The sequence below is a fragment of the Fundulus heteroclitus genome, chromosome 14, assembly GCF_011125445.2.
Source record: "Fundulus heteroclitus isolate FHET01 chromosome 14, MU-UCD_Fhet_4.1, whole genome shotgun sequence".
Taxonomy (NCBI): Eukaryota; Metazoa; Chordata; class Actinopteri; order Cyprinodontiformes; family Fundulidae; genus Fundulus; species Fundulus heteroclitus.
In genome coordinates, this window is record NC_046374.1 from 1,565,617 (window position 1) to 1,581,055 (window position 15,439).

The window sequence follows — 15,439 nt, forward strand, 5'->3', positions numbered from 1 at the left end:
TTTACTATGACGCTGCATTGTTTCTCATGAAATTCTAGTTGTTACTGGATGGAAACGTGCCTGTTGTCTTTCAGGCATGTCAGCAGGTTGTGCAGCCGCTAGTCCTGTCCTATACATCTTGTCTTTGCATTGCAGCTTGGATTTGTTTTCCATAAAGTTAATAGATAGGTGACAGATCTTATTTCCTGTTGATTGCAGTGTTTTTTATGGAGCTATGTTAACAAGCTTCTGTTTTCTTCGTATTTAAAATTTGTTTGAAAAATCAGCATTTGACCAATCTGCTTTCTCTTTATAGTTTTTATTATTTTCATTCACATTTTTGGGACTGACTCGTTCCCTCAAGCCTCAAGTGAAGGTGCGTTCTTGTGCTTGGATTATGAAAAAAAGAGAATATTTGCCTAAGCGCTTGTGGAGGAGGGGTCCCAAAACGAGGTTATAGCTCCTCTTGCTCGTTGTCATGGTAACAACCGGGCCTGCTTGGAGAAAACAGACTTTTCTGAAGTAAAATGGGAGACGATGCACAGAATTTAGCACTCAGTTTAGGTTATAAAGTGACTGCAGTTGCAACATCTGCATATCCGCTGTTTTATGAGAACACAGTTTAGCTAAAAACTCTCCACTCCACATCAGATCGCTATAGTTTACTCTGTGACCACATTCATGTCTGCTTATCCAGGATGCAACTAACTGTTAGAAAAAAATAGAGATTCTACTCTATTGCATTTGTTTTGTGCATGTAGCCAGACTCATTTGGCTGCTGTGTTACATACCCTGCCTGTTGTTCAGGAGTGTTGCTTTGCATGTGAATGGCTGTGAGAGGGACATAGTTGCTGTACAGTCAGGTAGGAGTTCTTCGTTTTTTTTTTTTTTTTGAAGCGAGGTGTTGCCCACCAGTTTCACTTCCATTTCGCCCACACACAGCGCTTCAACTTCGGAGCAGTTCAGCAGGATTTGATTAGAGTCTCGCTCTGTGTTGAGACAATCTAAGGCCTGTTGCTGTGGGTTTTTCAAAGGCTTTTGTTGGATAGCTTGAAAAGGATTTACAGCCAGGTATTAAAGTTGGGTAAATTCAAAGTAAGTAATAGCACAAAACACGATTTTAGAAAGGATGATATTTTGCCTTCTTTTTTACAGAGTGATACATTTTTTAAGAAGCCCTGTTTTTTAACATTCTTCTGTCGGCATACAGTACCTTGCAAAATTAATCAAGTCAAGATAAAGTAAAGATTCTTTGTTGTCATTCCACAAATATACGGGACAGCACAAACTAGAATGAAATTTAAATGCCACTGGCTTCACGGATTTCTTAAACATTTCCATATATTTAGATGTGTGTGTGTGTTTGTATACTCATAAAATGTATATAGGTGGGTATTACTTATGCGTGTGTGTTAGTGTGTATGTGTGTGGTGGGGTCCCACTGTGAGGGAGTTATATGGGTGGGGATGTCACTGTAAGTTCAAAAGTCCTAATAATGTTGGAAAACAGCTGTTTCACAGTTCAGAGTGCAGAGCGCTGTGGTACAGTTTGAGGGCAGAAGTCTGAAAAGTCCGTGTTTGGGGTGGGTAGGATCTCCAGTGATTTTGGTGGCTTTTGACAGGTACCAACTATGGAAGATGTTCTTATAATAGGTTTGAGGGGAATACCAGTGATCTTCTGAGGGGCTTTCACCAATCATTGCAGGGCCTTCCGGTCAGAAGCAGTGCAGCTTGAGGCAATTGGTCAGTATACCTGTAGAAGGTGGTGAGGATGGATAGGGAGAGGATTGGCTGTAGCCTCTGCTGTGCATTCTTGGTCAGGGCGAATGTGTATTGGCACCAAGTTAGGTCCAGAGAAATGTGCACCCCCAGGAATTTGGTGTTCTGGACAATTTCCACAGCAGCTCTCTTTATGAAGAGGGGAGTAGTCCACCAGAAGCCTCGCTTCCTCCGTGAATGCAATCCCATCGTCTTCCTGGAGGAGATCCACTGAGTGTGTCATCCGCATACTTAATGTCATGGGTTATTCCCAACCTTTCAAAGCACTTCATTTTAACAGGTCTCAGTGCTATTGGGCAGTAGTCATTAAGGTACGTGACAGTGTGGGTTCTTGGGAATTGGAACGACAGTGGTTCTCTTGCAGCAGGAGGGCACGTCTGCCTGGCTCAGTGCAATGTTGAATATGTCTGAGGGTACATGAAGCAGTTGGTCTGTACATTACTTAAGTACATGGCTTGGTATGTTGTCTGTGTCTGCCGCTTTACTTGGGTTGACTCACCTCAGGGACTGATGTACTTCCAGGTCCAGACAAAGAACCTGATCATCCTTGTCCTAGTGGACTTTGATATTGGATCTCTTGTTTAGTGTATTTACTACCTCTTGGCATTTTTTATGTTTTGTTGCCTCAGAACATCGAATTAAAATGTATAGACCAGTTCACGTGTGATGTCACGCGTGACGTCAGCGCTACATCTGGGTCCCGCTGGTAGGCAAAAACAGTACTGTTCTCGTCTACTACATGACAAAACGGGTGATTTAGAGCGTACTTTTAGATAGTTTATTTTTGGAATCTAAACAATGCCTACAGAGGCATTCCAAATCGTCGGATGTACGTTTCTGTCGTTTACCGAAGGAGGAAGGACGAAGAAGGAAGAAAGAAATGGATATTTTCAGTGAAAAGAGCGCAGGCAGACAATCCCAATGGACTGTGGGAGCCATCATACCACCACAGAATTTGCAGTCTACACTTCATCTCCGGTAAATACAACTTAATTCTGCACTAGTCATTGCTCTACTTAAATAGCGGCGGAGGAAAGGTGGCAATCGCTAGACGGGGCCGGGAGAAGCAGAGTCGATGCGCTGCAGCAGCAGCACGCCGCATCATTTTAGTTTTCTTCGTGCAATCAGTGTGCAATAATGTTCACCAGACAGCGACTGCATTACGCCCCTGTTCACGTGTGCTAGTACGTCTGTGTTTACGCTGCAACGTCGCCGACACCACCACCCATTTTAACAAGACAAAAACACCAAAATAATCCTTAGTGAACAATGTTTTTTTAACCTACCGGGCGGGTCTTCCTCTCTGCTGAGGCGCGGCCTGTGTCCGACTCCGCTTTGTACTGTTGCACAAACATGTCTGAACATCCATCCATCCATTTTCTGACCCGCTTTATCCCTCATGGGGTCGCGGGGGTTGCTGGTGCCTATGTCCCGATATAAAATAATTGTAGCCGTCCAGTGGTTTCAGGGGCTTTCGTGCTCTCTCGTGTGTACTGGCCTGCGTGTTTATAAGGCAGCTGTATATGTCGCGGTACGGAACACCTGGCCAGCATTTCACAGACTCGCTCTGTCCCTTCATGCTTTTGCTGTGTGGATCTGGCAATCTGATACCATCAACCATCAACTTACTCTTAAAACGATCTTGTGATACTTTATCTAAAGAAGAAAAATATGTGGAGAACTTGTCAGTTTCTCTGTTTGCTTCCACCATTGTGTTCGCCTTTTGCCTACCATCCGGCGCGCATGCGCGAAAAACCCGCATCTAAACAATAACAATGAACTGGTCTATTGTGTGTGAATTTGTACCATTTCATTTACCGAACATCCCTACAACTTTGTAACCTGACAACAGCCAGATGCATGTCTCGCTCCGCCTAGCTCCACTCACATACATCTGGGACACCGCTCATTGAAAGTGATTTCCCCAACCAAATTTATGGTCTGGCCAATCAGGACGCAGGGCGGGTGTTTCCTGGATGTGACGTAGTGGAGAAGCGACCGTGAGATTCCAACAACAATGGCGGCTCGTATCGAGGAAGCAAGCGTTAGCATTGATGCTGCTATTTCTTCTGTGTTGTCCAATCTATCTGATATTGTTTCGTTAAAAGAACATCAGAGAACGGTTCTGAAGGCTTTTGTTGGTGGAAACGATGTTTTCGCCCTTCTCCCGACCGGATTTGGCAAGCGGTTAGCGGCTAACGAGCGGTTAGCGGCTAACTGTTAGCGGTTAGCGCGAATCATATTAGGAGGCCTTTAGTCCTCAACGCGGTCCGCCCAGGATCGACTCCGACCCGCGGCGCTTTGCCGCCTGTCTCCCCCCCCCCCCCCCTTCCTGTCAGCTCACTGTCAATAAAACGCGTGCCACTAGAGCCGCAAACACATTAAAAAAAAAGTTTTTTTTCCCCCTGGCTCGCTCTCACCAGCGTCACGGGTTAGCTTTGGTGTGAGTGGTTGAAATAGCACGTCGATAAAGATGACAGACAAGTGGCTTATCCAATCATATGCAAGAATTTTTGATAAGCCCCAGCCTTCAATAAAGGCAATTCCTATGGCGGTGTCCCAGATGTATGTGAGTGGAGCTAGGCGGAGTGAGACATGCATCTGGCTGTTGTCAGGTTAACAACTTTGACGATCTCATCTTTTTTTATTGCAAAGCAACCAAAAGGTAATTACCCTTATAGGTCAACTGATGTTTTGGTTCGTGAGGCAGACACCCTATCTATTTTTAAGACTAATCTTAAAACTTTCCTTTTTGACAAAGCTTATAGTCAGTGATGGGCAGTAGCGCCGCTACATGTAGCGAAGCTATTAGTTAAACTACATTTTCCAGTAGCTTGACCGTAGCGTCGCTGCTTTATGAATCAAGTAACTTTCCTGTAGTGACGTTATCTTTTTGATCAAGTAGCGACGTAGCGTCCACAAACGCTACAAAATCCAGAACATAACTAAGAAATGAAACCAGGTTTGCTATTTTGAAACAACATTCAGAGTGAACAATCAATCTGAGTTGTTGGTTGGACATGTTCATGCGCGAGCTTCTACTTTGCCTCTCCTGTCTGTATCTATCGAAACATGCGCATGCATACGGCAGTGGAACTTATGGCAAGCCGATTAGGCAAATTATCGTCCTTACAATAAAGTGCAGTTCCAACCTGTATTTTACGCGAGCGTGCGTTTTTTACGTCACCGCGCGTTTCCAGCCAGAACGCGCGGTGACGTAAAAAACGCGCGCTCGCGTAAAATACGTACGGTGGCGTTAATAACGTTTGGTGGCGTTTTTTGCATATTATATTATCAGGAGGTTGTCTTTTATGTGCTCAGCCACTAGATTTAAAGGTGTTTTACCCAATAAGAACACTGCAGCACCAGACACAACCAGTAGGTCCCTGATCGTTGGGGAAAGGCAGAAAGAAGATGCACCTTCCTTTCTGATCCTGTCTAAATCCTGCTTAGTTCAATAATAAAGTCTGATATTACGCACAACTCACTCTGCTTGGTCTCCCTACTTATGCCCTTGGTGCAGAAGATAAATGAAATCTTTAACAGAAATTTTATTATTAATTCTGAAAATATCATGTGAATATAAATACAAAGCATACTGAAAATGCAGCTTTATTAAGTGACCTGGTTTATTTTATTTAGCTTTTAATTTCTTTTCAACATTTAGTTGTACTACTTGGCTTGTGCTTTGGTAGTTTCATGTTTAAAATGACAAAAGAAATATGAAAAATCTTATGGTGCATCTTCTTTCTGCCTTTCCCCAACGATCAGGGACCTCCTGGTTGTGTCTGGTGCTGCAGTGTTCTTATTGGGTAAAACACCTTTAAATCTAGTGGCTGAGCACATAAAAGACAACCTCCTGATAATATAATATGCAAAAAAAACCACCAAACGTTATTAACGCCATCGCACGTACTAGGCCAATAACCTTTTTGTTTTATTTCTAGCAGTAATTACTTCAATCTGAAAAACTCACAGAGAAAGAAATAGCAATTAGAAGGATTTTATTGACACAATATTTTAAGTCTTTGGCTCGGCAGGAACATTAATGCTGAATTATACTTTAATATGCATAAGTAGATGTATGAGAACAGGGATGTTCCCCCCAGGTCTGAAACTGGTGGTGGAGTGGAGATAGAAGAAGTTTGTCCAGTCCATATGGTGATCTGTTTAAGATAGATGTCCAACTTGATAAACACAGGTTTACATGAACTGTCCATGATGAGCAAGCTTGAAGTGACTGTGGAGAGGAAAAACTCCCCTTTGGGAAGAAACCTCTGGCAGAACCAGGCTCAACATGGTAGTCTTCTGCCGGACCAATAACGGGGTGATAGGGAGTGCTGAAGACTGAAGGGAGAAAACACTCTGATGGGTTGAGGATGGAGGAACGTCTTGGAAGCTAGATGAACTGAGCTACGATGGTGGAGAAGGGGTTGGGGTGGGTTGAATCGGACATCTGATTCGAAATCCGACATGCAATCCGTTTGCGCTTGCTGGTTAGCAGGCTGAGACGTGGATTTGAAGTTGCTTTTAAGATGAGCGCGGGATGCTGATTGGCTTCATGGAGGTGTGGTTCGTAGCTGATTGGCTCACATCAGAGGCGGATCGGACTCTGAATGGAGGCAAGCGATGAGTTTCTTCGATTGAACTTGCGCTTCAGCTTCATTTCAGTTTGTATTTTATTATGCTGCTCATAAAGCAATGTCTACACTGTGTTAGGTCATTGGCTGATCTTTAATAAATGTTTTAACCAGTGTATCAGACTCATTTTGAATTGATCTGACATTAGGTTGGTACAACGTTAAGTAGCTTCTGATGTAGTTAAGCTACTTTTAACACATTTGTGTAACTTAGCGTGCTATATTTCTATAGGTGGTAGCTTTTGTGTAGTGAAGCTTAATTTATTGTTGAGTAACTGATAGCTTAGCTCACTACACTGGACAAGTAGCTTGCCCAACACTGCTTATAGTTAGAGTGGCTCATGTTACCCTGAGCTACCTCTATAGTTGTGCTGTGATAGGCATAGGCTACTGGAGGACATCAGGGTCTAATTTTCTCACTCTACTGATTTCTACTGTTCTCCAGTTTTGCATTGCATTACATTGAAATGACTGTCGTCATTTCAGCTTTTAACTTTTTGCTCTCTCTCTTTTTCTTCATAGTAGGTACACCTGGTCTGACGTTCTGTTAACTGTGACATCATCCAGAGAAGACGGCTCACCCGCTACTACCATATAATGTAGAACCGATTACTGGATCAATGTGTGCTTCTGTGCTTTTTTGTCTGTCTTGTTGTGTCTCTGCTCTGTCTTCTGTAACCCCCAGTCGGTCGAGGCAGATGACCGTTCATACTGAGCCCGGTTCTGCTGGAGATTTTTCCTTCCCGCTAATGGGTGGTTTTTCTTTCCACTGTCGCTTCATGCATGCTCAGTATGAGGGATTGCTGCAAAGCCATGGACAATGCAGACGACTCTTCCTGTAGCTCTACGCTTCTTCGGGAGTGAATGCTGCTTGTCGGGACCTTGAAGCAATCAACTGGTTCCCTTATATAGGACATTTTTGACCAATCTGTATAATCTGACAGATTTTGACTTTGTAAAGTGCCTCGAGATGACATGTTTCATGAATTACCGCTATATAAATAAAATTGAATTGAATTGAATTGATGTGATACTGCCTGTGAATCCGTCTTGGAGGCTCATCAGTAACTAACCAATCAGAGATTACAATTTGTCCCAAAATTTAATGCCCCTTAGCTACAAGAGCTGCATGCCTTTCAACTATGACAACATTGCCAGACCAGTTAGGGGATTTTAGATTAGATTAGATTGTAGTCAGAGGGATTTTGTTAAAAACCATCGCTAAAGACAGTTAAACGTTGTCAGTGGGAAAAGTACAATTCACACACGTTTTCCTGAACATTGAAAGTGTTTTTTTTTTCCTTTCTCAAAACCTAAAAGTAGTTTAAAAAAGTAAAAGATGGATTCATTGGAAAGATTAATGCTGGTGAACACGATATTCAGCCAGACAGAGTTACATCTTTTAAAAGGTTTATCATGAGGATGAGTAGTGGCAGCTGAGGCAGGCAAGCAGAACCAGACTAGACCGATGAGTAATGGCTGATAGTGTAGGCAGGGAGGAGCAGGGGACAGAAGATGCAGGTAGTGTGAATGGCGGAACCAAACTGACCATGGGTTGCAAGCAGGCAAGCAGTGAGAGGCTAAATCAATGATGAAGGCAGGGATAGACCAGAACAGAGGATGTGGACAGAGGGACCACCAGAACAGGCCACCTTATCAGGTGCACCTTGCTAAGATTGCATTTAGACCTCCCTATTCCTTTAGAACTGCCATAATTTTTTATTGCATCCATTTAAAGCTATAGTTGGTAATGCAGTTCAGAAACACTTTCTAAAATGGTCCTTCCATCCAGAGAGTAGTCAATTCATTATGTCTTCCGAAAAAAGGAACAAAAAAAGAGCTGCAGGCCTGTGAAAACTCTGACCAATCCCTGCCATTTGTTCCGAAAGCAAATAACCAATCAGATGCCTTCATGTCTTGTCCTGCTCACACCCCCCTCTGTCCATAAAGTTCTTTAGGGATCGCCTTATCTATTGGTTGTCCCACATGTCAATCATTCTGACGCACTCCCGTAATGCCACTGCGTGTCACGTTCCTGTAGGTTTCTGCTTGCTGGCCGCACAGCAGGGGCGGATTTACCATTAGGCGAAACTAGGCAGTTGCATAGGGCCCCCAAGTTCCTGGGGGCTGATTATCCAGCCGGACTTTGAGAATGATGTTGTTCCACCAGACTGAGAGAGTCCAGCATCATCCACTCTGCTGCTAAGTAGTCAGCACAGTTTACTTCCTGAAGATGACCCAGGTCTGGCCAATCAGCTGTCTGATCGTGCACGCTGCTCAACAGTATTGAGAGGACCGCTCCAGGTGAAGAACAGGATCTTGCCAAGAAATGGAGACGAGCGAAGATTTACTTCCAGCTATTATTTTATTCAAAGAAAAAATGGAGAACAGATAAGTGGATCATGGCTTGTCTACTAGAAAATGGGACAAAAGAAAACATAGAGGAAAACAACAAGAAAAGGGATATAAGAGAGGGACAAAAGGAGAAAAAATAATTTATATCTATTCTATTAAAATTTCTGTATCTGTATAATGGGTCTGTTATGTGTTGTCTTCACAATTCAGAGGGCCCCATGCCTTTCTTTGCCTAGGGCCCCAAATTTCCTAAATCCGCCCCTGCCGCACAGGTCCAGTTTTTATGTATCTGGTTGGCTGTGGTGTGAGCAGTTCATTGTAGCTCCACTGCTCTCACTGTATACTTTGCTTCTTTTGACTCTTAGCTGTTTTCAAACTCTCTTACAAGTTTAAAAGAAGAAGAGGAAGGTCTCAGAAGGAAGAAATAAGACCAGAGTGTATTTGGAAGATTATTTCACTCAATCCCCCTGTGGAGTGGAAGAGCAGGTAAGATGGTCTTGCGCATGCGCAGGTATTCAAAAAGGGACTTGGGCATGTTTTACCTACATTTCTGGGAAAAAATTCACTCTACCTTTAACAAGGTGTCAAAAGCATTCCTCAAAGAATTTGGTCCATATTGACATGATAGCAATTAGGTAGTTGCTGCAGATTAATAACCCATTGTATTACTTTTGAAAAATGGCTCCATTGCATTAAGATCTGGTAACTGGGGAGCTCCATGAAATCATTCTCTTGTTTTAAAACTAGTTTGAGATCATTTGAGCAATGTGGCATGCTGCAGTGGAAGTAGCTATCAGAAGGGATGGACATCATCAGCAACAGTACCTCGGCCTAGGTAAGGGGTCTGGTTACTAGATGGACCAGACAACCCTTTTTTCCATTCTGCTTTTGTCTAATTTTAGTTTGCTGGTGTGGATGGTAGGATTTGTCTTGTGCTTTTTTTTATCAGACAGGAATGTAACAGTGTTTGACTTTGTTGTTGTTTAATACATTTTGACCTTGAAGAATCTGTGCTGTGATTTTGCCTTGACATGGAAATCCTCTATAATTGAAAGAGAGACTACTATATTTTTTATCACAACTGTGCTCCAGTGTGTTACCCAACTGTTTTCTTTTCTAGTTGACATAAAGGTGAACAAGTCAACAGGTGCAGCATGTTTTTTTATTTCTTGCCCTTTTGGCCTCCTTATTTCAGTTGTGCCTGGTAATCTGTGACCCAAATTCCACAGCACTTAGACATGAAGGAGAAACATGATCCCTCTGTTGACCTCCTGGGCATTTACCACTGTGCAAGCGTAAAGGTGACTGCCAAGGTTCCTCCGGATGTCACATTTCATGGATTAGAATGGGTGAAAAAGAATCAGCCCATTGTGCAGTAAATAAAACATTTGGACTAAATATTGGTTGCGTCAACTGTACTCACAACTGTTTAGTCTGTGCATGACAACAGACTGCCAGTTTACAATTTCAGCTTCTCATATTACTCTGTAAATATTTAGCAGCTCGGTTACAAGAGGAAGTGTGGGAACAAGTGTCCCTTCAATATTACCATGCAGCTGGAGAGAGAGGCGGGACAGGAGCAAACACACAAGAGTGCTGCTTATGGGATAAGAAGACGAGCGGCACACAGCAATCTCAGCAATATCCTACTGTGTGTTACAACTTGGACATCCATGACCAGCGTCTTTGTCAGAACATTTCTGCAAGAACTCTGGTAAAAGTAAGGGATCTACGATTGTCTAGCATCAAGAGGCATAAAAAGGATCTACTGATTACAGTTATTAGAAGACTGCAAAGAATGGCAGTAACTAATCTGTGCCTCCAGAAAGACTCATTGGATTGGAAGAAAGAGATGGAGGAAAGCAGTGGAAGAGGGAGGATGGCTTCAATTGAAGAGGATGCGAATCAAGAGGTGGATGAGGTAAAGAAATACCACAAAGACGATTATCCTAAAGTCGTTTTCCTTGCCTTGACAGACTTCAGGGATTCCTTGACTCTCACAGACCTTACTCTGAACACAGAGGATGGCAGGACTATATGTGTCCACTCCACAGTCCTAGCTGCTGTCAGCTCACTCATCTGGGTAAAACTAAATGAAAGAAAAGTAAAAAACTTCAGAGTTAATGAAAGAAAACCTGCTGACACTAGGGCTGGAAGTCAAGGTTGGTCACTGAATCTTGTTCCAGAGGTGGACTGTGTTGGATTAGAAGCGGTTGTGGAGTTTGCGTACACTGGTCTCATATCAAGTTTGAATGAACAAAATGTTGACCAGATACAAGCTGCTGCTCGAGCACTGGGCGCCCCTCGAATGTTGGCCCTCTGTGACCTGCATGAAGCGAAGCCCACAAAATCTGCCAGAGACAACAAAAGGGTAACACTCTCTGCTGCAGAGCAGATGACCATAAATCTGGAGTCCATCAAACAGATGTGGATGGGCAGGGTTGGTTGTGACGTCAGGTTGGAAGCCCCTGGTGGATCAGTTCTCGGTAAGTACTCAGCCAGTCTTCAAGGATCTCTGTCCTTTGAGCTATCGATGTAACCCTGCTTCAATATGCTTGTTTCAAATGGTGGAATTATCCTCTCAGGACTCCACTGTATTTTGCAGCAGTCAGTAATTACTTTTTTAGTTATTTAATTTAGTTATTTAAGAATAACATTCTCTTTTCTGTTCTATCTTTTCATCACTTTCTTCTGTCTAGTGCACAAAGTTATCCTGGCTGCAACCAGTGACTACTTCCGTGGGATGTTTACACTGGGCATGAAGGAGTCCCTTCAGTGTTATGTGAGGCTTCCATTCCTCTGTGCCTCAGATCTAGAAGTTCTGATTGGCAGCTCCTACAGCGGCGGTCTTCCACTGAGCTGGACGGGCGTCTTTGAGATTGCTTGTCTTTCTCTTCAGCTCCAGTACCAACCTGCCCTGTCCTTGTGCTTTAGTTTCCTTCACCATGAACTAAATGCTCACACCTGCCTTGATGTGGCGTCTTTTGCTGAAGCCTATGAAATAGCACACCTTCTCGAAGCTGCGGATGACTTTGTGCTGCGGCACTTTCAGGAGGTGGCCTGCACCTCCAAGTTCAAGGACCTGCCGGCCAAGCAGCTCCTCAAGTACCTGAACAGTACCTCACTCTGTGTTCCATCTGAGCTTGTCGTGTTTAAGGCTGTGGCGTCATGGATTCAAGCCAAGCCCAGTCGGAGGCTGAAACTCGCAGAGGAGCTAATGAAAACGGTACAGTTTTCCCTGATGACATTTAAGGAATTCAAAGAGGTTCAGTCACAGAACATTTGGTGTGATCACAGCTTGACGGAGCTGTACAACAGAGTCTTTGAAGACTTCTGCTGCAGCGAGGCTCCACCACAGAGCCAATGGCGTTTGTATCTTCCCAAAGAGAGTCTCGTCTTGATCGGGGGCTACCAGATCTCTGAAGACCTGTGCAGCCGCCACATCAGCAGAGACATTTGGTTCGGCAATTCCATGAGAAGTTTGACTGGGATTAACAAGGCAATTGAGTGGAGACGATTGGGAGAAATGCCAAAGTCACCGAGGTTCAGTCATGAAGTCGCTGTGCTCGATGGACACCTGTACATTTTTGGAGGCAAAACATATTATGGCAAGGGTGACATCTTTAACTTAGTATACAGGTAAGAAAAATTCATTTGTTTAAAAAAATGGGCAAAAATTGGTGACTGTATGTTGTCTATCAATACAATTTGTATGTTTGCATTTATCTCCCTAAATTATAGGTACGATCCACTTCAAAACAGCTGGGAGTGTCTGTGTGAAATGCAAGAGAAGAGATCCTCTTTCTCAGTGGTTGTGCTGGATGGGCAAATATACGCTGTTGGTGGATACTGTGAATCTGATCATATGGATTCTGTTGAATGCTACTGTCCATCTACAAACTCCTGGAGGTATCCTAGACAGCCAATCAATCAAGAGTTTAAAGTGTTGTCTAAACAAGTCCCAGATGGATTTATCTATTTTGTCTCTTTGACCAAAAAGCACAGATTAATAAATAACGTTTGCTGCTAAAAACAAGAAAAAAAAAACATTAGCAAAGTAAACCGTACAGATCTGGGTAGCCCTTGCTTAACTTTCTCTCTTTTCTTTCAGCTTCACCAAGCCCTTGGATGTACGGCTGGGTGGGCACATAGCAAAGGTTCTCAATGGGCAGATCTTTATCTCCGGAGGGCAAAACGCTGACCAGTTGTGTCTTGCATCTATGTTTCTGTATCACCCAGAGACAGGAAGCACCTACCTGGCAAGCATGAACAATCCCAGAGCTCATCACAGCATGGAGATCCTGGGGGGACACCTCTACGTAGCAGGGGGAATCACCACTAATGATAATGTGACTGTCGTTGATCAGCTTACCTGTGAAATGTACAGCCCAGCCACCAACTCTTGGACTGCGTTCACATCTCTGCAAGTGCCACATGTTGGGGCAGGAAGTGCGATTTTGGAGGGAAAGTTCTACTTGCTAGGTGGATACAGCCAGGAGGACTGCAGTGACACGAATACGGTCCATCGCTACGACGCCACCACACAGAAATGGGAGAACATTGGACAAATGCCAGGGCCTAATAATGAAATACGAGCATGTGTGCTGTGTCTACCACAACATTTGCGTATGTAAAACACAGTCAAATGATCAGCTATTTCAAATAGAATCTTACTGGGAATGATGAGGTTTGACATGTTGGTCGCTCGGCTCCCGGTATGTGAAAAAGGATTATTGGGAGAAGAAACTCACAGTTCACATATTAACAATCCCAGTCTATCCCTGATAATCTCTCTATATGTAAAAAACAATAGGGTTATCCCTTCATCCATTCTCTAAACCTCCAAAATCCTGTTGTGGTCACTGGGGAACAGGAACCTACATGATGTGGTGGCAGAGAACACTCTGGACAGCTTTGGAGGTTAAAAATTCCCAATAAAGTTGACACTTTTATTTAAATATTGGAGGCAAACTACTGGTTTCTCACTGAACAAGGAAGTAGATTGGTAATTTAATTTGTACATATAGGCTTTGTATATAAATAGAAAAACATCTACGTTTTTGGTGTTTTGGTGGCCACTGTACTCGCCCATACTTGACGGAAGTAAAAATATGGCAAGTCGATGTATAATCAGCTGCAGAGAACTTTTCCGACGCTGATAAAAGGATGAATGAAAAGTTTATTTTGTTTCCAGCTCCTTTATATCCACTTTTTATATCGCGTGAACTCCTACCTCTCGCACATGCAGATCAGAGAAAGTAACTGCTGAGGCAGTAGGTGTTACTTTTCACGGACGCACAGAGATGGCATGGAACGGAGCGGACACATTCAGGAGTTAGGAATGTAAAATTTGGGTGTTAGGAGAACTTTTTACGTCAACTCTCACATCTCAGCAGGTCAGAGATTTCCAATTACATTAATCAAACACACGTTTTTGCACTCAGAGAAAAAACTACAGCGCTCCAAGAAAACCCTTCCATGCACAGGAACAACATTCACACTACATAAACAAGGACCTAAACTGATATTTGAGGCTCTAGTGCTATGAAACTGGACCATTATCTACAAATATTTATTCATAAATAATGTATGTTATAAGGAGTTCTGTGACCCTGTGGTTAACACTGTTGTTTACGGCTACAGGGTCAGCTCTTCAAATCTCTGCTGCAACCTTTTTTCCTCCCATTTAGACAAGCAACGGTGGAGATCTAAATAGGAGGAAACAAAGAGCATTTGTAAAACACTTTGTCGTCTGCAAAGATTGTGTGCTGCTTTTGATGCACCTGCATTTCTACAACATCTGTGGTAGTTTTGAAACACAATGTGAGAAATTTGCAGTGGTCTACTGTTGTAGGAAGAAGTAAAGTTCCCATAACACTGTTGCCTGCTCTCATATATTCCTTCTTTGCTTAATGATCAGTAGGTGAAATTTAAATACCCTATACCACACACTGATCAGCAACCTTTCTAACCCTAGGAGCCAGGTTTGTATGTGGTCGAGCTAAACACAATTTGTTTAAAGCCATGTAAAAAAACATGACTGTAAGTTTGCAACCTACTGACAAAAACATTCATTTAATAGGAAAATATTTCTCATCCCAGAAGTTCCCCGAACCTTTTGTGCCACAGACTAGTTTAATGACAATAATAAATGCCTTTAAGCTGTGACAAATAAATAAATAAATAAAAATACCAGATAAAATGAAATAACTAGCATAAAAACTGTGGTATTTTCTAAATACAATAATGATATTAAGATAAGGATAGAGAAGGGAAAGGAAAGGGTCTCTCTTTTGTCTTTTACCTGACATTAAATTAACCCCTAACAGTGCATTTTGTTTTATCTTGATTTATATCCACCAATGTTGATGTAACAGTTTTGGGCTTTTTAAAAATATATATGGACAGACTTTGTCACTTTTTTAGTCAGTTATAAAGTGTTTGAATTAGACTCAGACAAATTAACAATAGACATAAGCACTGCATTTTGTAGTGAATAGGCAATTAAGTAGATGTATTCTTTTTAACAATGCATCATAGTTAAGTCTATGTTTTATATGTAATACATGTCCTAAAATAAATGTGCCCAACACACCATGGATTACCGTTGCAGACACTTCACTTGAGGATATTGATGTGACTTTGTGTTTTTGCTGAAATTAATAAAACATTTATTTTTTTACATAA

General features: G+C 42.6%; 1 protein-coding gene across 1 annotated transcript; it reads left to right on the forward strand.

Annotated features, from left to right (window-relative positions):
• The first annotated feature begins 9,442 nt into the window (after nucleotides 1–9,442).
• LOC110368033 (kelch-like protein 33) lies at nucleotides 9,443–15,439 on the forward strand. The gene is made up of 4 exons (XM_036146018.1): nucleotides 9,443–11,238; nucleotides 11,452–12,391; nucleotides 12,494–12,661; nucleotides 12,864–15,439. Exons 1-4 carry the CDS (start codon nucleotides 10,551–10,553, stop codon nucleotides 13,384–13,386), a joined length of 2,319 nt encoding a protein of 772 aa, XP_036001911.1. The 5' UTR covers nucleotides 9,443–10,550; the 3' UTR covers nucleotides 13,387–15,439.

Excerpts from the sequence above, each read along its gene's own strand:
- LOC110368033 (XM_036146018.1), top strand. The coding sequence starts at position 10,551 with ATGGCAGTAACTAATCTGTGCCTCCAGAAAGACTCATTGGATTGGAAG. Across the intron at positions 11,239-11,451 it reads CCCTGGTGGATCAGTTCTCG|TGCACAAAGTTATCCTGGCT; the intron begins GTAAGTACTCAG and ends TCTTCTGTCTAG. Across the intron at positions 12,392-12,493 it reads ATCTTTAACTTAGTATACAG|GTACGATCCACTTCAAAACA; the intron begins GTAAGAAAAATT and ends CCTAAATTATAG.